Source organism: Bactrocera oleae, chromosome 6, assembly GCF_042242935.1.
Source record: "Bactrocera oleae isolate idBacOlea1 chromosome 6, idBacOlea1, whole genome shotgun sequence".
NCBI classification, from domain to species: Eukaryota; Metazoa; Arthropoda; class Insecta; order Diptera; family Tephritidae; genus Bactrocera; species Bactrocera oleae.
Genome location: NC_091540.1, coordinates 37,049,179 through 37,069,380, shown reverse-complemented (window position 1 = coordinate 37,069,380; position 20,202 = coordinate 37,049,179). Strand labels below are relative to the sequence as shown.

General features: G+C 35.4%; 1 protein-coding gene across 12 annotated transcripts in view; it reads left to right on the top strand.

Moving 5' to 3' along the window:
* CapaR (Capability receptor) overlaps nucleotides 1-20,202 on the top strand; it is a 165,337-nt gene that overhangs the window by 84,139 nt on the left and 60,996 nt on the right. For 5 of the 12 annotated variants that reach the window (XM_070112016.1, XM_070112014.1, XM_070112015.1 and 2 more), the window contains one exon: nucleotides 5,151-8,486. The exons of 1 other annotated variant lie outside the window; for it this stretch is intronic. In XM_070112016.1, coding sequence (XP_069968117.1) covers nucleotides 5,151-5,294 — 144 coding nt within the window. In that variant the 3' untranslated portion in view covers nucleotides 5,295-8,486. Of the gene's footprint in view, nucleotides 1-3,448; nucleotides 4,527-5,150; nucleotides 8,487-18,450; nucleotides 18,579-20,202 lie in introns of those variants that run through there. 6 more of the 12 variants (XR_011397124.1, XR_011397123.1, XM_070112018.1 and 3 more) reach the window with 6 other exon arrangements.

The following is a 20,202-nucleotide window of genomic DNA, read 5'->3' as shown; positions in this document are numbered from 1 at the left end:
TTGCAAATAGGGACGATAACAAATTATCGGACAAATCAATAATCAACTAAATTGAATAATTCTAAAAATAATAGCCGTCAATTCAATGCAAAAATAATTGATTGTTTTACCAGACCTTATACATGTGTATATGTATCTATATTGGCTTTGTTCAGCAGGTTTTCAATGCTATTGAATACTGCTATCAATAACGATCTTGAATACACAAAAGAATAATCCGATGTTAGTATTGCAAATCGTCTCCGAACATACTTTTCACTGAAAGGAATACTTGAGGCCTTTCACTGTTTTAATTTATTTCATTTTTGAACTTGGGTCGCTATTTGGCCTTTTCCGAGATCCAGTGTTGCAGGGAAAACTTCTGCTACAACGTCATTTGTTTTACTACCAACTGGGGCTCCTTAATTCACTCGCTATACAAACTCAATAAAGCTTTATTCATAACATTTCAACCTTTGCTATTGCGCGATCATAAAGTTGATAGTTCAGTCAGAACAAAAGTTCTCGCGCTACCACATTTGCGGCGCAAAACCAAATCCATCGCTTTGTTGACATATGCTAAAAGGTTTTAGAAATCCAATTTACATAGCACTTACAATGGTATATTCATAATGGCGCATTGGAAATTTAAACATAAGTGGTTTCTTGAAAAGTAGCTATTTAAGTTTTGCCTAATTTCGGTTGCCTTTTGTCGGCATACAAAACACAGAAAATCATTTAAAACTTGTTGGGCTAATCGCATTATTTCCAACAACAGAAAATAGCAACACTTCGTCGTTTCTGTATATGTTTAGTTAATTGTATTCTCCTCATGGTGCGTGTTCCATGTTCTTCCTCATTGTGTTGTTCTTGGATCTGTACGCGAAAGACGAAATCGCAAAACCAATTAAGAGCGAAGAACTATTTTTAAAGCAAAAATTGCAATAGAAACTACAAAGATCAAAGCAGGGAAAGTACTTTCAGGTGATAGGAGAATTTTATATTAGGAAATGTTGCGAAACAATGTAACATTCATTATTCGATGAAATCGTGAATAAATTACAATCAAATTTGATATATTCTTGTCTTATGTTGAAGGTCATTAACTTAGACTGCCCTTCCTCAATTAGATTCGTTGTACCAAATTTGTTCCGTACTCGTATCTTAATTTACGGGTTTGTTATAGCTTTTTATAAATTTCGAATATTGGAGTTTTGTAGGCGTGGTAGTGGTCCGATTACGCCCATCTACAAACCAGACTTAAACTCATCTCGTCATCCTGATACTGTACCTACCTGTGTAACTTTATCTGTCTCGATTAGTGTTAGGTGATATAAACTACTGTTAAGCAACCAAAAATATTATATTCTGTAGCAACACGTTGCAAGAGTATAATAAGAAAACACTTTCGCAACAAAAATATAATATCCTGCACAGTAACAAAAGATTCCTTACAAGAACCTGATTCCGATCGTGCAGTTTTTATGGCAGCTATATGCTATAGTGATCCGATATCGGTTCCGAGCTTCTTGAGGAGATAAAGACGAGGGACTAGTTCGCGTATATACAGACGGGCGGACAGACAGATTATATATATATTTCATAGGGCCTCCGACGTTTCCTTCTATTCAGGGCAGAAGAATGTAAGAGATTAGTGAAAACAATGTCATACAAGTAAATAAGGGCTAAGTGCGGATTCAACCGCTTATTTTATACTCTTGTAGATTTCCGGGATCAATTACAAAATCAAAACATGTAGGGAAGGGCTAAGTTCGAGTTTCCGAACATTTTATACTCTTGAAACTTGTCAGGATCAAATCTGGGGAAATACCTTCCATTTTATAGATGATATAACTCATACTCTGACCGACATATTGAGCATTGGATTTGTTAGAATAACGTAAATCATTAAATGTGGGGTAAACTATAGTATGTCAAATATTATCCGTTCAGTTAATTTTGTTAAGATATCTTACATATTGACCCTATATTTGTACATATGCGGTATAAAGTCAATCAGAAGTTTGAGAACCACATATTTGGTATATCAGAAATAGGGATTATTGCACCGCTTTTATCCATTTTTGCCATTTCCACAGAAAAAGATGGTATCTAAGTTTCATTAAGGTACTTCACATACCATCAAAAATATATGCGGGATAAAGTCAACCGTATGTTTTAAAATCCTGATATTAGTTTTATGGCGGCTAGGGCAAGTTTTAAACCGATTTTATCCACATTATACACAAAGAATTTTTATAAGAAATACACGCTCTTTTGATTTCATTAAGATTACATATATACCGATATTTGCGGTATAAAGTCAGCAGGAAGTTCGAAAATTTGTTATCAGATAAAGATTATCTTTGAGTTTCTATAATATACCTCACATACTGACCGATATTTTCGATAAAATGTTCGCTATAGGAACTGAGGCCCACATCTTCTGTATCTGGGGGCTTAAATAGTTGAAGTCCGATGTTGACACTTTTGGTCATAAAATAAATTACTAAGATCGATAATAATACATATTAAATTTGGTCAATATTCGCCCCGAGATTTGAGTTTTCACCTCAGTTTGGGCTGTTCCATGCCCATCGTCAAACTTTGAACACGGCCATCTTGGATCTAAAATTTATTGTCTCTGGCGTATTAATTTATTGATTTATCACGCTTTTAGTAGTTTTTAACAGAACCGTTATATGGGGGGGGGGGGGACGATGTGATCATCTGATTTCATTAATTTTTACCATGTCGGTAGAGATGGTTAACGGATTTGTCCTAAACAAATTTGATTATTGTATCTTGAGTGGTTTACGAGATATATAAATATATTAGAGGGTGAGGGCACGCCCATTTTTTTGTTTAATTTTTGGTCCCCAGATGGCCTTTGCTACTACGATTCCTTGTGCCAAATTACAGTAGTGTTAAGTTTTCTTAATTTAGTACTTAGTTATGGCACTTTATAGATTTTCATTTAATGGCGTTTTGTGGGCTTGGCAGTGTTCGGACTACGCCCATTTACGAACTCTTCCTCACTTACAGTCACTCGGAATTCAACTCATCTCGTCATCCTGCTCATTCATATATGTATGTATAACTCCATATCTATCTCGATTACCTATAGGTGATACAAACAACCAATAGGGGAAAAAACTACTATACTCTGTAGCAACATGTTGCAAGAGTATAATAATAGGTACTCGAGGGCAGGGGAAAACTTCCGCCGCCCAGTTTTAGTATATCCAGGATTATAAATTACATATTCACCGATATCTACAACATAAAGCCAATTGGAAGTTTAAAAATGCTTATACTTTGAAAATAAAAGCAGAAGAAGTTTTCTCGCAAACCTCAGAAATCCATTTTGAATTTTCTGAATACTATTTTAATAAAGTACGATATGCAATATGGTCTCACGATACTCTCAAAAAGCCGCAAGTAATATTAATATTTATATTTTATATAGATCAAAAAAGTCGAAACAATTGCGACTTATAATCCAGTTTTAACAGCAAAATATTCACCGGCGGATCAAAGTGTCAAATACGAACAGGAGCGGCCTTTTTTTATAGTAATTCATGCACAGAAGGTAGTTTCAAACTAAATAACTACAATTAAGTCTTTCATGCCGAAATTGTGGGCATTATATAAGGTGGGACTCTGCTCCAACCAGCAAGTCCATAAACATTTTAGAAGATAGCGGCAATTAGGGCTAACATCATCTGGGTACCCCGTCATAAAGGATTAGAGGAAAGTGAAGAGGCAGACGAGTTGGCCCGCTCGGGGGCAGCTGGAAACACATTTCACCTAAGCTGCCCCAGACCATTCAGCTCCTTCAAAGGTTGTTTGAAGCAACGAACACGAACGGAATACCTCAGATCCTGGAACACTGGCAATACAGAGCATACAACAAAGTTAGGTCACCTACCCTGCAGATCCCTCCTTCACTAAATTGGAAAAGTAAATATGGCGGAATGCAGAGCATGCACGCAGAATGATGAGACTCTGATGAGACATTATCTATGCGAATGCCCAGCTTCCAGCCGATGAGACGGGATATATTCCACGGCTCCCAATGCTCTAACTTAAGAGACATTGGGCAGCTAGGGCAGAAAAAAATTAGTGCTTTACCAAATTCACTGAGTGGCTGGACAAGGCTGAATTTGGTTACCACCCGGTAACACAATGGGCTTCATAATCCTTTAAAATGTCAAAAGATGAGTTTAAAATGGCAGCAATATCTTAACCAATCGCTTTTCATCAGAGCATCCACCAGTAATATAATTTTACAAAACCACATAAGTTTTATAGATTTACCAATTTCAGATATATCGGTATAGTGGAGGTCTCTTCAAAGCTGATTTAAAATCATCACAGAGATGGTGGGTGCCAATCCAATAATTTCGATATTTACATCATGGCAGTTGTCAAAATTCATGGGCTGAATTTTAAACTCTACAGCATCTCATACGTTTTGCTATTCTGGTACTCTATTTATGAGCCGGCTGATAATTGAGCTTTTCATTTGTGCGGCTATCAGGTCGGTAGGTGGTCAACTCTTTAAATAGCGCTGTTATCTTCAAAAAAGCAATTGAAAACGTGATGGATGCTCTAACACAAGGGTTTCAATAAATAAAATAAGAATATCTAACAAACTCCAAATTAGCTGCAACTCAACTCGCTAACTGAATCTTAGAGCGTGTAATTTGATTAATTAATAGTCTTTTTCCGATTACACTCTGCGTGAAATCAAACAATTTATTTACTTTTAAATTTGGATCGCTATATTTGTAAGGATTTACTCCAACGCGGATTGGATTGAGAAAGCGGATTTTTTTCGATGTCATGTTTCTTGAGTAAAATTTGTAAAACAAACTTTTTCAACTTCTTAACTTTGCCTGCTGGAATGCTGGAATGTTGAAAGTGAAGGGTGACGCAAAGTGAAAGAAAATAAGTTAGTTTTTTCACAAATGTTCAATGAGCTGTCGCCTATTTGCATTATCCATTGGTATAATACTTATTCACATCACGTCTACATAGCTACCAGAAGGATTTCATTTTTCAACGACAACTGAAGCAATTTGTTTGCAGTTACGAGTGTTCGAAGAGTTTTTTGTTGTCTTTTCTTTCCGATTTTCAATAACTTTTCACTATTTTTACCATTCTAGGATACACTGGACAGCAAACTGAAGTATGGCACTAACGTTGTAGTTGTTGTGGACAATGGCGGCATCAATGGACGACCCCAAGTATTCACAGAAAACGAAGCCGAGGCAACATTGATGAGCAAGGATAACGAGACTTGTATATAAGAAAGATGTAGGATGAAAGAAAGCAGCTAACAATAAATAAACGATCGATTGCTTTGAGTTGCATGCGAAATGTGGCAGTGTGTTTGTAAAACAGCAAGATAAAGCCAAAAACAAGTGGACTCTCACGAACCAATGCTTTAGTACTGTGAACGGGAATTCGAAATTAAGTCGAAGTATGTGTGTATGTATATATATTTTGTATATACCGCATTCGGCAAAAGGAATAACAGTTGTTCCATTTATTTATGAGTTATACTGTGCAAAAATTTGTCTATAAATAAGATAATTGATTATTGCTATTGTCCGTGGATATTGGCAATGAATTTAGGCAAATTATTTACAGGCGCCTCAGCCGCAAAGTATGTTTCATTCATTCATATTCGTTCAAAAGTTGGAAATTTTTGCGCGTGCTTGATAGAGTCGGATGCAATTATTAAAATAAACTCCAAAAGTTTGCAATTGTAAACTAACCAAAATAATTTTAATTTATTTGAGCTTTAAAATATTTTGTTTAAGCTATGCTTAACAGTTAGCTTTAAGAACTAATTTTCGCTTTCCGCAATTATGTTCAATAAAATTTAAATATTAAGATTACAACAAAAAACATTTCGAAGACATGTGAAAATTCATCACATAATACATATTTTTGACATCGAAAAGTTATCGTGATTACTTAAGGGTTGACTGACTACGAATCCAAAATTAACTCGTATTTTTTAAGAAATTCGAAGAAAATCCTATTTTTACTATATCAATTTATTAAAATTATAAGAGTGTTCTATCAGCTAAATAAAATTATACATAACTGTGTAATATAATTTTAATTTTATACAATCTAACTATCAATTTTAAATTAAGGTAATTTTTAGAAAATTAATGTGTCTCTAACTATTTTTGTGTGGTTTTTGTTTTTTTATTTAATTTGAACATTCTGTAAGAAAAACGTTAACAACTTTCTTCATTACCTTGGCATCGTGGATATTCGGCTTTGCCGTTGATTCGGCTGCTTGGCCAGGTTTCACATATGATTGTTAGCATTTTGGTTGTTGTAATGGATCCATTTTTCAACATTAGTCACAATTTGGTGGAAAAACGATTTTTTTGTAGCATTCAAGCAGCATTTCTGACTTGCAAAATCGTCTTCCAATGTCCCTTGGCTTCAATTCATATGACATATCTCATATGTCTAAATTGGCTGCTTATGTGACGCCTAAAACTTCTGAGAGATGTGTTTGGCAAAATTCTTCATTGTCTAATGTTTTCAGCTCCTCATGCTCAAAGCCAAAATCACCACTTTTAAATCATGCAAATCACTTTGGCACGTTCGCTCAGCTAGGGCATATTCACTATAATTTCCATTTGACGAAATATTGGAGCAATATAATTATTATCAAGTTACTCCATCTCTTGGCAACCCGCACGAATACAGTTATAGAGCCAATAACTTAAAATTTCACTTAATCGCTACTTGTCTGTTATAAATTTAAACCGAAATCCCTATATATAACACTCTTTCTACGTTCTTACAATGTGCACAAATATCTGACCCGATATCAGCCTATACTCTTCCTTTACTAAATTTTTACTTATATATTTTTATACAAGCTTTTTTAAGCGTTGTAAATAACGTTTCCAATTTTTCTGTAATATAAGCTTATTGAGTATTAGTGAATGTGTAGATGAAGTATTGTGAGCTGTTATAGATTAAATGCATAAATATTTGTTGCACTTTCGTCTATATATAAAATCCGTCATTTAAATATAATATTATATTATGGTATACAAAATAGTATAATCTATATACTCGAGTTAGTAGCAATAAAGATGTATTAGCACCATATAGTTATATTTTTACTTATAACCATATATGTATAATGAATACATATGTATATATGTACATGAATGGATTTTTCATCCAGCAGCTTTAACCTAACATAACTTTAATCGAATTTATAAGTACATATGTATGTATGTGTGTATATTCATACTAATGTGCTCAAGCTAAACACTGAACTGGTTTCATTGTAAGCGTATATGTGGTAAGTGGGGAAAATATTGAAAAAATTCTCAAGAAATGTTGTCGATGTTTTGTATATAAACGACGAAAAGATAAAAGTTGCGGAATACAGTACGCTTGTTAATATTTTAAGAAATTTCTTTAATAAAATTGTAAATAGTAAACTTGTTGTCATTACTCTCGCGCTTGGCAACCCTTAGCAATGCAACAATGTGTTATTGTGTAATAATAAATTCTTAGCAACATGTAACTGTAAATAAGTAAATACAAAATTGTAGGTTTATCGAGAGCGATTGGCAAAAATGTTATGAGGTGAATTCGGTAGGATTGAATGTGAAATGTTGCGTATACGCCGTGTACAAAGACTAGTCCTTCTCATAAATTTTAATTGGAGCAGTTTTTGATTAGAATATAAATGTTATAATTGTCAATTGGAAAAAATATATATACACATTCTTGTCTGCGTTTACCCGTTCGCGGCAATTGTGGTCATGCCAGCAGTTGTTGGCAGTAAGTGCATGTTACGTATACGCCGTGGGAACATAATGGTTATTTCGATTTCGAGCAATTATTTTTACAAAAATTTTATTTAATATTTTTTTTATTTCAAATATCATGAATATCTTTGTAGGTGATGTTTTTATTATTTCCAAAAAAATGGGTACTGCTTAAAAAAAATTTAGGCGCGATCTCTTTGACTTATAAACACGTTTAGGAAAATCTTAATAGTGTTATGGAAATATTTTATTTATATTATATAAAACTTTGTTATTATTACAATATCGTATTGATTATATTTGATATTAATGTTAATTTTATAATAAAGGCTTACTAGGTTCAAAGCTTTTCCATAATCTGCACTTATTTGTTGCAATAAACCGTTAGCTACAGCTAAAGGCAACCCAATGCTATTGTAACTGAATGTGATTGTATAATATTGCTGAATTACATAGGCAAAATGTTATACGCGTACACTAATGACTAGCAGAAATTTTGATAAATTCTAAATATTGTTGGCAAAAGATTTAATAATAAATAAAATTGATGACATGTGTACATTCATAAAGTAGAATCCAACAGATTAAGTTATAAAAGTAAAGTATTACTATTTTTAAGTAATTGGAAATTGAATAACTTAAGGAAAATCGAAATATATAAAACATTATAATTTACAATCCAATGGTTTTATTCAAGGAGAATTTTAAAAAACCCATAGTCAAAAGGTCTGTGGAAATATTGATTACTTAAAATGTAAAGTTCAACCATATTCAGAGTTAAGAAAGCTAACTGAGTCATCACAATTACTCAGCGGAAAATACGGAATATTTTAATCTATTGCTCTTCGGTTAGATATGCAAGTTGTTACTGTAAGATCAAATATTGTTTCGCGTGTAATATGGCTACTTACATGGTCATATATAGTTATGAATGGTAATACATTAAGGATGCTCCTAAACTGATGTCTGATTAGGTCCTTAGAGTATGTATGAATACAATAAAATGGCGTAATCAAATCTACATGCAATGAAGATAAATGATTTTACCTCTTACTCGAAATTATTGAAATTTATTTAATAACTCTGTTCCTGACATCACACATGTAAATTATTATCCAGGTTCATAAACAGAACAAAAAGAAAACTGAAAAGTCGAAGACAGCTATTATAGCCTACAATTATATAGTAAAAGTTGACCAAACCCATATAGATCGCTTGGACCTAGTGATAAATTTTGTCATCATATGTAAAGAGAGCACCACATTATGCTTCAGTTATAATGGTTTTACAGCAAACGATCACAAATAATTTCCCATTATTTTCAGAACACGCCGCGTATATACCATACATATGTACTATAAGCGTATTAATGTCAGAATAGCTGTACAAAATATTTGCTCTAAGGCAAAATGGTAACACGACGAAAAACATGATAATTTTAAGCAAATGTAGTTCGAACAAACTAAAAAGCCATCCATTATTGCTCTGTGCACATACTCGTATGTACTATATGTACATATATTTTGCACGAATAAGACTCCTTAACTTCGCTTTAATTTTTCTACTATTCTATTCTACTACAGCCTCTATATCTTATATACCTAACATAAGATTTTCAAACACTTCCGGTTGGCCTTATGCCATATATATCAATCAATATGTAAGATATCTTAGTAAAATTAACAGATTAATCTTTACTGACTCTATATGTAAGATATCTTAGTAAAATTAACAGATTAATATTGGATATATTATAGTTCAACGTATAATATTGGATATATTAAAAAACCCAAAACTGACTCAATTAACCCATCCCATAATAAAATTAAATGAACGAGTTTTTTTAAAAATTGTATTTAAATATGAATAAAATTGGTCTAGAGATTAGTCCAAACCTTATATCCCTAAAATTATGATTTTCGAGCCTCTGATTGACGTTTTTCACATCAACTCAATATCCTTGTATTATATTAAATTTAGCTTCTTCAGCCATATATCTTATTTGAAGATGATGATGAGATGAAGTAAAATATATGTAACAAAACTAAGTGAGTTCTATAATATAATATAATTTAATAAAATACTATATTTGATTGTAGTTCATTTTCAATTTCATCGAATTGAACTGTTTCGCAACATTTCTTAAAATAAAGTTTTGCAAACACAGAAGTTTCCCGTACTTTGATTCTTGCAAGTTGCTAGAGTATAAAAGGTTCCGTTACACTCGATTTTACACACCTTTTTTGTTTTGTATTAATATTAAAAACACTTCAATTTGCGGAAAAATAAAATATTTTCAAGAAAACTCTCGCCGTCGGCAGCGTATAATGGTAACAATATTATATCAATGAAAATCGCAACAAACCAAAATTTTTTCATTACTCTTTTAAACGCTCCATTACGCCTTATTTCAATTCACGCAATGTACAAAAAGTTCGTTTTTAGTTAGTTTTAAAAACTTTTAGTAAAATTGATCAGGATAAGAGCGAAAAGAGTTTGTAATATATACATAGATACAAAACAACATCAACAAACATATCTAATTAAGTAATTAATAAATTAATTTTACCTTCACTCACCGTTAGCAAATAATAATTAAAAAAGAAGGAGAGTCGATTTAGGCGGGTGCTCAAAGAACTGATCGCTAGCGAGTCGATGAAAAAAGGGGAGCGGGATCCTTCTTTTAGTCCCTTATATATCTGTTGATGTCTTCATGGTGGTGTGATCGGTGTTAAGTTGTATTTGTGTGCGTGTTGGTGAATGGTGTAGTGATGTGGAATGTATGGTATGTAGGTGTGGAATGTATGGTAAGTAGGTGTGGTGATGTGGATGTGAATTGGTGTAGTGTGACAGTATCTTACGGTGCGGGGGGATTGAGTGGTCATTTAGCCATCCCGGCCCCCCTAGGCAAATTATTAGCTTAGTAGTCGCTGCAGCTGTTGTAACGTTTCCACAACGCTGCTCAGACCATTGGAACGACGTGGTTGCGGTCTAGGCTGTCGACACCGTGGTGTTACATTCCGCGGGTGTACCGCACGAGTTGAGGGTCGAGGTCCTGTAGCGCGGCTTCGCATAGTAGGTGGCCGACCAACGTCGCTCCTCGAGATGCGATGAAGTAGTGTGTGATGTGGTCTGCTGCAAATTAGGCACAGACCCGTGGACACACACTCTTGAGTCCCATGCGTGTGCGATAGGCAGTTTAGACAGTGCCCGTGTGCCTGGGCAACTTACTGTCGTTGCAATGGCCGCATACTTCTGAAAATCCCACAATGTTGCAGGCGATGTGGGCGCCGACAAATGGGACATCGTATACGAGGTGCCTCTGAAGGCGGCGATGATAGCGTCGGTGAAGGTCTCGTTCCACTGCGAGGAACTGGTGCTGACATCGGTGTCGTTGCAGGTACGCTTGCAGGGGCAGCTGCAGCTGCAGATCGGGGCGTTGGGGTAGGCCCCATGCGTGGCACGTTGGTAGCCGAGCGTACAGTTGGCGTGGGAGTAGTTGTGGTTGATCGTTAGTTAGTTGTTTTTTTGTCTGGCATTACCACTGCATGATGCGGCAAGTAAAATGAGTGGTATTTGCCGTTGATGATTTTTTCGCATGGACTTACTTCCTCCATTTGGTCTAAATGAAGATATTCTTCCAACGCACCATCATATACTGGTTTGAGTTCGCCTTTTTTAAGAAGTTTTTTTCCATACTTTGAAACTGCTGTATTGCAGAGGTGCGAGAGTGACCTAAGGCGATTGTGTTGGGAAATTGTTGTTTTAGTGGTAGTCGTACGACGTACCGACCATTATCTGATCTAGTAGTTGTGGATTTGTAAAAGTCTTCACAATACTGATCTTCAAGGGTTGTGATTGATATGGGGGCGAGCTCTTCTAACTCCCAAAATTGTTTCAATTGTGAATTGAGGTATTCGTTTGAGATTTCCTCAACTTGAGTGGTCATAGTGGTAACTGGTTCCGTAACTAGTCCACATAGGGTCCAACCGAAAATGGTATTTTGTGCCAATAGGGTATTTGAAATTTTCTCAATACCTTCGAGTATTATCTGTGGTATGAGATCGCTGCCTAATAGAAGGTCTATTTGAGCGGGAGTGTTGCAGTTGGGATCTGCTAACTTTAAGTGTGAAACCTTTTGCCAATGCTTGCTATTAATGTGATAGCTTGGAAGCATATTTGTAAGTTGCGGTAAGACTATAGCTTCTGCTGTATGTGCTTATCCGCTTGGGGGGAAATTAGGGTAATGAGGCAGATTTTATTTGAGTTTTGGACAACTCTTCCGCCCATTCCCGTGATTTCAAAATTGGCTAGTTTTGTTGGCAGTTGTAGCCTATTTTGAGCCCTAGACGCTATGAAAGATCATTGTGATCCTTGGTCTATTAAGGCGCTAAGTTTAAACAGCTCTCTCCGGTGTTCGATGGAGACGACTGCTGTGGGTAGTAGTACTCTACTTTGAATTTCGCTGTGTAGCGTTTGGGTTTTTATTGCCTTTGAGCAGCATGGTGCTTCTTTGCAATTTTCGGGATTTCGCACTTCGGGATTTGCTGTTGCAACTAAACCCGTGTCTCTTTTCATATTTGCGCTGTTTGGGGGTGAGCTGGAAAATGTGTTGTAATGCAGCATTGAATGATGTCGTTTATGACAATAAACGCAATTAAATTTGCTTTCGCACTCTTTAAGTGTATGTGCATGTGATAGGAAATTTGTACAAAGTCTTTTTGTTCTCACAAAATTGCTCCTATCGACAATATTTAATTTTTTGAATTTATCGCAAGATTTAAGTTTATGCCCTCCTGTACACAGTTCGCATGACGTTTGTTTATACTGTTCGGACGTGAACGATTGATTTTTAAAAAAACTTCTATTTTAATGGTTATTGCTACTGGTTTGGGGTCTATTAAAGCTTCTATTGAGGTCGTTTTGAACGTTTTTAGTTCTAACTAGTTTTTTGTCTACCCTTTCTGCTATTTCATATTGGGTAGTTAGAATTCTTTCATTTGCTGCCACGTTGGGCATTTTTCCGAGATGAGAGCGATTGCTCCCACAAAAGTAACGATTTTTCTGGTAATGCCGCGGTGCATATATTTACCAGAATAGGGTCCCAGCTGTCTGTGGGAATATTTTGTGTCAATAAAACCGACAAACAATTAGAAACAGTGGATTGTAGTCTAATAAATTCATCACTTGTTTCTTTCTGAATTTTAGGCAAGTTCATTAGTATCGTTACTTGTTTATCGACCAATATTCTTTCATTTTCATATCTCGCTTTTAGAGCTTCCCAAGCCAGATTGAAATTATCGTCATTTAGTGCGAACTGTTTGACTATGACGCCTGCTTGACCTTTTGATTTGTATCGGAGGTGATACAATTTTTGTGCATTTGTTAATTTTGGGTGGTTTATGTAACGGCTGTAAACATGTCCCGGAAGGACGGCCATCGTTCATAACCACCATGAAAGACTTCGGTATCACATGTGGGCACCTTGAGATGGATGCCTGAATTTGACTCTTGACATTGAATTTGTGGCAGCTCTACTCTTGGATGTGGAGCAAGTGCTATAGCTTTAATTAATTTTAATTGATCCGAAATCATTGCTTTTGTTTCTTCAAACTGGTCTAAGCAGTTTTCGTACTTGGCGTAAGCCGAGGATTTAAAATTTCCAGGTAGATCTGAGTCGTCAGATTCTACTATTGCGTCATATGCAGCTTGGAGACGTGTCCAGTAATTATCAAGATTTTCCTTTTTGATTTCTAATACCGATTCAGAATTGTCCTGAATCGGCGAAGATGAGAATCTAGTGCAGTATCTTATTAAACTGTCACTTTCCGAAATGAATTTAGTGTAAGAAATGTCTTTACCCCTCTTTTGCTTTGTAGCACCTTGCTTTGAGCGTGTAGCTTCTGCAGGTGTACATGGACTTTTATCATCTGAAATCATCTTTGGTACTTTTAACAATTGAGATGTTTTTGATTCTTTTGAGTCTGAGCTCATTTAAAAATTGTATGAAATAAATTCAAAATTCCTCAGTGTCGACTGATGGATAATTCAGGAAATTTCTTCGTATATAGAAATGTGTGAACGAAAGCTCTTTTTAGTGAATAAAGTTTTCCACTTTGAACAAAATTAAGATTAATTTTCGTATATATGTATAACCGTAAAAATTTTTTTGTTAATTAGCGTTCTTAATTTGAAATAAATAACTGAAATACCCGGATTCAGTTGTTATAGATACCAGTTCGTATTTATTTTTAATTTAATTTAAGAATTTATTGAATAAATTGTTTATTTTTTGATGTCCTTATTTAGGGGTATGTACCCTAATGCGTGGACTTGTAGTTATGTATATATGTACTTGTGCAATTGAGAGCTCGTTGAAGAGATCAATGCACTTTGTACCTTGTATTATTTATATAAAATAGTATGATTTTTATTAAATATTCCGCGTTTTATTTACCGAACCGTATTTACCCTATGTACATATATAGGGTATATAAGTATAAGCGTATTGTATACTGTAAGTAATGTAAAAAAACGAATTATGTATAATCGTAAAAGAGCGCGAGAGAGAAATTGGCAATAGCAGGTAATGTCGCAATTTTCAAGAAGCACTGTATGTACGTATGTAAGGTTTTTATTATATGTATAAGATATATACATATGTATGTAAAATACGATATGTTGTATACGATATTAATGTTTAATGTTTAAAATTTAATATTTAGAATACATATGTATGTATACGTAACTATGCACTGTATATAATTTTATATATATAATTGTTATATATACGTTAGAAGTAAATGAAGTACTCCTTTTGGTACGTATATATATATATATATATTTTTTCCCCTTTTTTTCCGTTTAATTTCGTTTATTGTTTATTATATATATTATTATTATATTTTATGCTTTAAGTTTGACTTCTCCTTTGCTCACATATATTTCGCAATCCTGCTTACTGCTTAATTAAGCGTAAGGGGTATTGCCGGAAAAATTTGTAAGTATTGAAATACTTAAATTTGGGGCTTTTTATTTTTTGTATATTGTGTTTGAATACACGAAGGTAAGTCAATTATTATATATTATATACATATATATATCTTTCGTATATGTATGTGTATGAATGTACATATATATTACAATAAACGGTTTTTCGTTACTTGAACCCGCAATTTAAAACCGGTAAGTTAGACCAAATTGGCACCCGTTAACAAGATATTGAACGGTTTTTTGATGTTTTATTACAGTTTTTTGTACAAAATATAATCTGTAATTCGCAATGAATATACATATGTATGTGCATAAATATAAGAAAAGGAATCGAATGGACTCACTTTGATTTCCTCCAAGGGCTTTTGGGGAATATATGTATTGCGTGTATACTTGTATACAATAGTTACGTGTATGTACGTCTATGTGTTCTTCTGTGTTTCTTTCCAATTCCTTTGTCCTCTGCTGTTTCTGATTTTGCGTGCTAGGAGTTGCTTTTTGTGGTGTTTTTTGTTACTCCGCGCCCGAATGTATATTTGTATATGATATTAAATTTGTTGTTAGGATCGCGCCCGGTTTGATTTTGGGATTATTTTCGCGCCCGTTTTGTTTTTATTGTTGTTATTTAAATGTAATTTAAGCTTTTATCTCTTTTTTTTTTGTTTTTGTCACACCACTTTTTAGCCACTTATTTTTTGTTGTCAGTATGCACATAAAGGTTTTTATTTTTTCTCAAGGAAAACACCGTGTATATATATGTATATATATAACTTTCTGTATATATGTGTTTAGTACACTTCACCGCACTTTGGATGTTTTTATGTTTTTCCTCTTATTTTTTTTTTTTAAACACTGCACTGCAATTGTTCGTCTCTGTAGATATCTTTTTTTTTTTTTTTTTTTTTTGTTGTTCACTTTTTGTCACTGCCCCTTTTTTTTTTAACTGTTTGTTAAATTTTTTTTTCACATTATTTATTGTTCACGTTACAATCTTGTTCACGTTATTTTAATATATATATTTTTTTTTTCCTCGTTTATGTTTAACTACCCATAGTGCCGTCCGCTAGGGCTCGAAGGACCATAATTAAGTAATTAATAAGTTAATTTTACCTTCACTCACCGTTAGCAAATAATAATTAACAAGTAAGGAAGGGCTAAGTTCGGATGTAACCGAACATTTTATACTCTCGCAAAGTCAAATAGTATACTCGTTTGAGATTTCTTTGTGGATTGGCTGATATTTTCGGTAGAAGGTCAACTATAGGCACTGGGGTCCACATATTTAGTACTTAGGGGCTTAAACAGTTTTGGTTCGATTTAGACAATTTTTGGCCACAAGGTGGCATACTTTAACGCATTATTCACGCAAAGTTTTATCCCGATACAGTCATTGTTGCCTGATTTGCATAGTGGAAAGTGAAATAATCAGATGGAATTTAAAATGGTGTTATATGGAAAGTAGGCGTGGTTGTAGTCCGATTTCGCCCATTTTTGCACTGTGACATAGAAACATGAAAAGAACGTTATGCACCGAATTTTGTTGAAATCGGTTAAGCAGATCTCAAGATATGGGTTTTCACCTAAAAGTGGGCTGTGCCACGCCCACTGTCTAATTTTGAACGCGGTTCCTATAAAGTCATCTCATACCATCCCAGAGATAAAATTTAATGACTCTGGCGTGTTTAGTAACTGCAGATGCCCCTCCCTAATTTGATCCTGTGTACCAAATAACAGTCTTGTATCTTATTGCGGAGCTTAGTTATGGCAAGTTATTTGTTTTTGATTAATGGCGTTTTGTGGGCGTGGCAGTGGTCCGATTACGCCCATCTGCAATACCAACCGTCTCACGGTACCATGAAACATGTCTACCAAGTTTCATAAAGATATCTCAATTTTTACTCAAGTTAGAGCTTGCACGGACGGACGGACAGACAGTCACCCGGATTTCAACTCGTCTCTTCATCCTGATCATTTATATATATATAACCCTATATCTAACTCGATTAGTTTTAGGTGATACAAACAACCGTTAGGTGAACAAAACTATTATACTCTGTAGCAACAGGTTGCGAGAGTATAAAAAAGAAAGAGAGTCAATTTAGGCGGGTGCTCAAAGAACTGATCGCTAGCGAGTCGATGAAAAAGGGGAGCGGGATCCTTCTTTTAGTCCCTTATATATCTGTTGTTGTCTTCATGGTGGTGTGATCGGTGTTAAGTTGTATTTGTGTGCGTGTTGGCGCATGGTGTAGTGATGTGGAATGTATGGTATGTAGGTGTGGAATGTATGGTAAGTAGGTGTGGTGATGTGGATGTGAATTGGTGTAGTGTGACAGTGTCTTACGGTGCGGGGGGATTGAGTGGTCATTTAGCCAATATCCTTAGACGTCAGGGGTTGAGGCACTGATTTTTTTGTTTTTTAACACTCCCAGCATATTGTACACCATGCAAACAAAAAACTAAAAACTTCTTTAACAAAGCCACAAAACTAAAATTTGGTTTCTACAGAGAATCATAGAAGAAAGGTCATCTGTGAATGAATTTTAAAAAGCAGGCGCTGACAATGGATTGGTTTTTAGTAAATTTATGTTGTCCGAATTTAACTTTAATGTTCCAGCTAGCTCATTCAGTCAGTTTAGACCCTTAGTTCTTTCTATCGTATATCTCATGATTTTAACATTAAAAAACTATAACAAATCTCCTCATAATAAAAATTGTAAATAAAACCTTCTTTTAACTTAACTTTAAATATAGCACTATAAATTTTTTGTTTCTGCAAACTTCTTGTATCCGGATTGCTTCCCTCTCGTCTGTAAGTGGGAGGTGGGGAATCCTTGAGATTATTACTAGCAATAAATTCCATTAGACTCCTTCACTCATAAGTCAAGCAAAAAATTATTTTTGAAGCCCCTGACACCGAATATAAGGTCCTCAATGCGTATAGTTGACTTTGTATGCAAATCATCGGTCGATGTGTATGATATCGTAATGAAAATGAGTGATTATATTAATTTTTGTCTTCCCGGCTGACTTAAGCCACTCGAAAATATTTTAAACCTTTAACCTTCTAAATAGAGAGTATATATTGCTCGACGGTTTGCTAACTTGTCCCTTCCTTACCTTATAATATTTTAATTAATGTTTCAGCTTTATTACAGTGAATTTGAATTCGGTGGGGATATTTTAAGGAACGTGATCGGATATACATACGAAAATGTACTGTATGTATGTATCCGAAATATGAATACAAAAAATTAAAACGCTCCGCCTATGAAATTGGGTATTTAACTGTAATAAAAAGTGGCAGCGGAACCCGGGCTCTAAAAACTAAACCTAAACACACAAAAAGTAAAAATGTTCAGTGCTTAATCCAATATTCCATACACCTGTTATAAGCCTGGGCTAGGATGGGCTTCAGTACCTTCATCGATCTTTGTTGTTTTTTTTTTGTTTCGGTTCTTTTGTGATCTCTATTCAGCGTAGTTTTGCACAAGATTGATGTTAATTGGTACGCGTCTAGCATTGACGCGCTTCACACCCAAAACATTAACTAAAATATTTTCGTAGAACAATAGGAGATGTTAAGATCCTCTGATATCTCTTTCCTGACAAAAGAAAGATTTTTAAATACTGTTTCTTTCACTTTTTCAAGGTTATCGTTATTAACAGAGGTAGACGGACGACTCGCAGGAGGAAAGCTTTCGATGACTACACGACCTTCACTGAATGCTTTTTGCCACTCAAATACTTGTGTTCGTGATAAAGTTTACTACCCAAAACACTTCTGTAACATTTTCAATGATTCCGTAGCCGTGACTCTTTTCGAAACATAAAATTTCAAACAAACTTATTTTTAAATTTTATTATTATTTCTATGGTAAAAATCTCCAGACAAATTTTTCGCGTCGTAAGCACACAACTGGAATTTAGAGCAGGTTCGCCTCCGCGCGGTGCAGTCCGGTTAACGCTAAATGACCTGCGGGCTATACGGCCTTTAGACTCCCACGGACTTTGGACCCATTTCTTAACACTGACTATGCTTAGGACTATTAGTAAAGTTGGTTTGAACGCACTGCTCCATAAGGACATAAGGACGAGTAACTGAAATAACATTGGAACTATATAAGGCGACTAGCTTCCCGGGAGGCGGATAGCCCTGAGTGGGGATACATAAATAGTGGCAACAACCTCAATATAGAGTCTGTTGGGAGAGATATCATCACCAAGGGCAACGGAACCGTCCCCCGAGAAAGGTGACGACAAAACCCGGGAGAAGTGACAGTACATACATACAGGAAAGATACGGGCAAAGGCAAAAGCATTAGTAGAGGAACAGCTGGATTACGGATTCTTCAAAAAATGTTAAGGGCCCCACTAGAAAGATAGTGACGGCAGCTAAAAAGCTGAAGTCAGACCGTTGGTTGGCATACAAGATTTTGGGTACTACGGTGGCAAACAGGATGAGCAGGGGTCTTAGCAGCATACTAGCACAAATAAGTAGGCTAAGAGGGTGCTAAGCGGCGGAAACGATGGAGAATCGCTCTCAAATAAGACTCCCTCGATGCCTCCCAATGCTGGTATCTGGTTACAGCCGAACCCTCCACCTCGGTAGAAATCGAGGAGATGTTGCGTCATTGCAATCCTCATCTACCTACCAAAGACTGGAGGGTGATTAGGCTGGAAAGGACCAAGGAGCCAAATCGACAAGCGCTAATATTACTTAACAAGGAGAGAGAGAGAAATGCGGATAGTGGTTGGACCGCGAGCTGCTATGAGTCATTGGAACTACTCCTGGTTGCTCACTTTCCATTGAACCATTCCTCTGAAAAAGTACCACCGTGGGAGCCTTCTTCGACCTATAGTAGGTCCTTTTTCAACAATGTGCGGCCGACGGCGGTGTTAAAGCCTTCGAAAAATTTGAGATGGAATTGAACCTCAAGCACCTCATATATAGTCTTCTTTGCTACAGAACGGTCGTAGAGGAGTGGGGTAGTTCAAAGGCATCGCGAAAGATTATCAGGAGCACTACGCAAATTGAGGTACTTTCTGCTCTGGATCTTGGTGGTTAATGACCTATTTAAAGAACTCGAAGAACGAGATGGTCGTGTGACAGCCCGCGCTGACGAGATTGTTCTTGTTGTAAAAAGAAAATGTTTAACTAGCGTCTAAGAGCTAAAACGAAGGTGGTGTCTAACAGCGCGGTATCCAACTGGGTGAATAGAAGCTGCTTAACCGTTAACCTAAATATAATGGAAATGACTTAAATTACCAGGAGGTATTAAATTCAAGACGTCTGTATCCTTTTATTCGGAGGCTCACGCCTTCAACCTGCTGATAAGTGGGGCTTATCTTTGATAGAAAGCTTTCATTGAGGCCAAATATTGAGGAGACAGTAAGGAAGGCA